The sequence below is a fragment of the Aplysia californica genome, unplaced genomic scaffold, assembly GCF_000002075.1.
Source record: "Aplysia californica isolate F4 #8 unplaced genomic scaffold, AplCal3.0 scaffold00396, whole genome shotgun sequence".
Lineage (NCBI taxonomy): Eukaryota > Metazoa > Mollusca > Gastropoda > Aplysiida > Aplysiidae > Aplysia > Aplysia californica.
This window is the reverse complement of record NW_004797666.1, coordinates 625,784-629,021: the sequence shown is the minus strand read 5'-3', so window position 1 is coordinate 629,021 and position 3,238 is coordinate 625,784. Positions and strand designations below refer to the sequence as shown.

Genomic DNA, 3,238 nt, shown 5'->3' with positions numbered 1-3,238 from the left:
AAAAAAAAGGAACACTACAAAAAACAACAGAACAACCCATTCCTTCAAAGTGGCCAGAGTTCGTCAAGAGAATAACGGACACAAAGGAGCCAAAGAACTTAATTTATTGGCTCGAATTAAACAATAAATCGAGATAAAGGCAGATGTACAGAAACTACGAACTTGCAGAGATTCCAGTCTACAACTGCATCGTTATAGAAGGGTTATTTCATTCACGCCCCTTTCCGCACCCCATCCTCCCCTCTTTCCCAGACATCATGATCTCTGCTGCATTCGGCGTATTCTGTAAACATTGCCGGCCGTCTGCTTACAACACAGGGCCCTGCCTGTACTAGGAAGGGAGATAACCAGCTCTATCACAGGATCACAGGCACCTGAAGGAAAGAAAAAGATGAAGGAAAAAAAGGAAAAAAGGAAAAAAAAAACCTCACCAAAAACAAAAACACCTCCCACCAGAAAGAAAAATAATAATTTAAAACAGTTCCTGGGGAAAATTTCGGAGAGGCTTTCATCTCCGAACTTACCTAAATTAGGCCTGTTTATGAACTCAATTAGAACTCTTGCTTGCTCCAGCATTCAAAGAAGTACACATGTGTTCGCCTTTTTCTGTTGCTCCTGACTTCTCAAAGGTTATTATCTTTCTTGTTCTTGGAGTTTACAAAAAAAATAACAACCTTACATAACCCGGTGCCCTCAAGGGAACCATTGGATCAATGGGTGTCATGGTGGGATGTGGCACAAGGAAGAAAGAGTCTCCAGCGGACACTCTGAAATGGTTTCATTAATATGTTATATTTGTTCGTTTTCCTTTTTTCGGGAAAAAGAAGGTGTGATTAGGAAGGGGGGGGGGGGCAGGAAAACTTATCCCAACACTGATATTATTCATCTCCCGTTTCTAAATCGTTCTGACCGGTATTGTTTACGAAATTAATCTGTCACACTTATCATTTTTCGCCATTCTTGGGAATATTTCGTCCCAGCCTGATGTTCTTACGGTTGACTAAATGTTCCGCTTTTGAGATGACCTAAATGGCCCGGATAAGGCGTTGCATTTCAATGTCAATTGTATTTAAGTTGGTGATGAAATATGTGCGACAGTCCACCACTGTGACTATTCTGACAGGCGTCTCTGGTGTAATGGTAAAAGACCCTTCGCCATCCACAATGTTCACGAAATGTTGTCGGCTTGCTATTAAGATATAATCAGCCCAAACTTAACATTATTTTCTCTCTGTTGCGGTTTTTTAATCTGTGGTATCGGTTGCAAGTGCTGAATTTTTTTTGGACGAAATTCACATTCTCAATGAAAAAACAAACAAACAAAAGAACAAACTATACAAATCCAACAAAACACAACACAATGTAGGTACATGTACAATTGTTGAAAGAATGGATTTTTTTTTCTTTCTCTCTCGTAAAATAATTTTGTTTTCTGGGCCTAACAGAAGTAAACAGCTTACCAACGATGTGTGAGTTCTGTTATCACTAAGTGGAAAAGTTTTTATTTTTCTTAATTAGCTTTTTATTTTCAGTTTGGTAGGAATTAATTTTAATTTTTTTTCGGGTGGCGGCCGCAGCCCATTCTTATTGATTTTTGGACCACCAAAGGATCATTTTAACGCGAGCAATTTGCACACGGGACCTCCGAGATTTTTGCCTCATTATCCGAGAAGGCTGGGTGTTAGATCTACCATAAGTTCAGGGGTGTGGCTGAAAGACAGCAGTAAGAAAGAACCAAGGAGTAGCAGTAGAAAAGATGCAGAAGGAGTCAGGAGCCCAAAGGAGAGCGCAGAAAGTGGAGACAAACAAACGACAGAACATGGTTCGAGTTAGAGAGCAGGAAAGGCGGTGAAAGGAGAACATTTAGAGAAGAAAATATTTGGTCACTGTCAGGTTTCGAACCTGGGACCTATTGAATGAGAGGCAAACACTGTACCTCTAGACCACGAGAGCCCCTCGGAAAAGTGTTGAATTCTTTCGAATGTGTGGCCCACTGAGCTTTGGTTTATATTGACACGTAGGGTCGAAGCAGCTCGCTTCCTAGATTATCTAGATTGTGTCGATAGGGTGTAAACATTTAAAATAAGATTGGCTGTATTAATTAGTCGAATATGTCGTACTTAAGTATATTATAAAAGTTGAATAATATTCGCAAAAAATGTTCTAATAGAAGAAGTAGGGCCTACAACTAAGGCTTGACCATTATTGAGCCCATGGACTTACGATTTCCATCTCACCAGCACTGCGCGCCACACTATTGGCGTGGGAAGCCTTTTTTTTTACCACCAACTCTGTGGCGTAGGGGGCAACATTTTTGTCTGTACGTAGTTTGTCTCCTGTCCAAGTCTGACTTGTTTGAGCAGTTAGGTGTCGTGCTGGGCTATGGCGTGGAACTCGGCTTTGAGCCCTCAGTGGATACTATTTAGGTTATTCGGAGAGTTTTTAGGGGTCTCCACCAACTTGGCTCTGTTGGTGATGGACTGCACTCTTTGGAAGTCCCACTTCCTATATAAGCATAAAGTGTTAAAACCCAAACTACATGTAATGTCTCGCGAAGAGTTTCCAACTGAGAGCATGGTCTCGCCAAAATAATAGAAACCCGTATCTATTAAATCGTACAGTGACAAACCTACGTTCGAAATGGTATATTTGGGATTATTAGTGTGTATGATTCGCACAGAACAGGGTTTTACAAATTGTTTAGACTATTTGCAATACTCTTGAGACACTATTACTACTGTAAGCTCTCTCCTCTTCAAAGAAATTATTATTGTAAATAGTTCTGCGTCCCCATCGACACAATTTAAATCACTTATGGAAAGGGGGGGGGGTAGGGGGTGTTTCAACCTTGGCTGTCAAAGCCGGACTGTTCAAATTGATCAGAACGCAAAACTCCAGAAAAAGGACGGATATGCATGAAAACACACCCTTCTAAGTGCGTGAATCGAACCAATGTCTTTTACGTGCAATGGCAAAGATCATCTTCACCATAGAATAGAGCCTAGACGATCTTGGACTTATTGTCTCAACTGCAAGAGGTGTATTACATTCCTCCACCCCCTCTCCCCCTCTCTCTATCTGTCTCTCCCTCTTTCTCTCTTTTTCTGTCTGTCTCTCTCTCGGTCTCTCTCTCGGTCTCTCTCTCGGTCTCTCTCTCGGTCTCTCTCTCTCTGTCTCTCTCTCTCTCACTTTCTTTCTTTTCGTCTTTCTGTCGTTTTCTCTTTCTCTCACTTTTTCT

General features: G+C 41.3%; 1 protein-coding gene across 1 annotated transcript in view; it reads right to left on the bottom strand.

Annotated features, from left to right (window-relative positions):
• LOC118478178 (sodium/potassium/calcium exchanger 1-like) overlaps nucleotides 1-724 on the bottom strand; it is a 16,786-nt gene extending 16,062 nt beyond the window's left edge. The window contains exon 1 of the mRNA XM_035971211.1: nucleotides 680-724. Coding sequence (XP_035827104.1) covers nucleotides 680-724 — 45 coding nt within the window. The remainder of the gene's footprint in view (nucleotides 1-679) is intronic.
• Nucleotides 725-3,238: the final 2,514 nt, after the last annotated feature.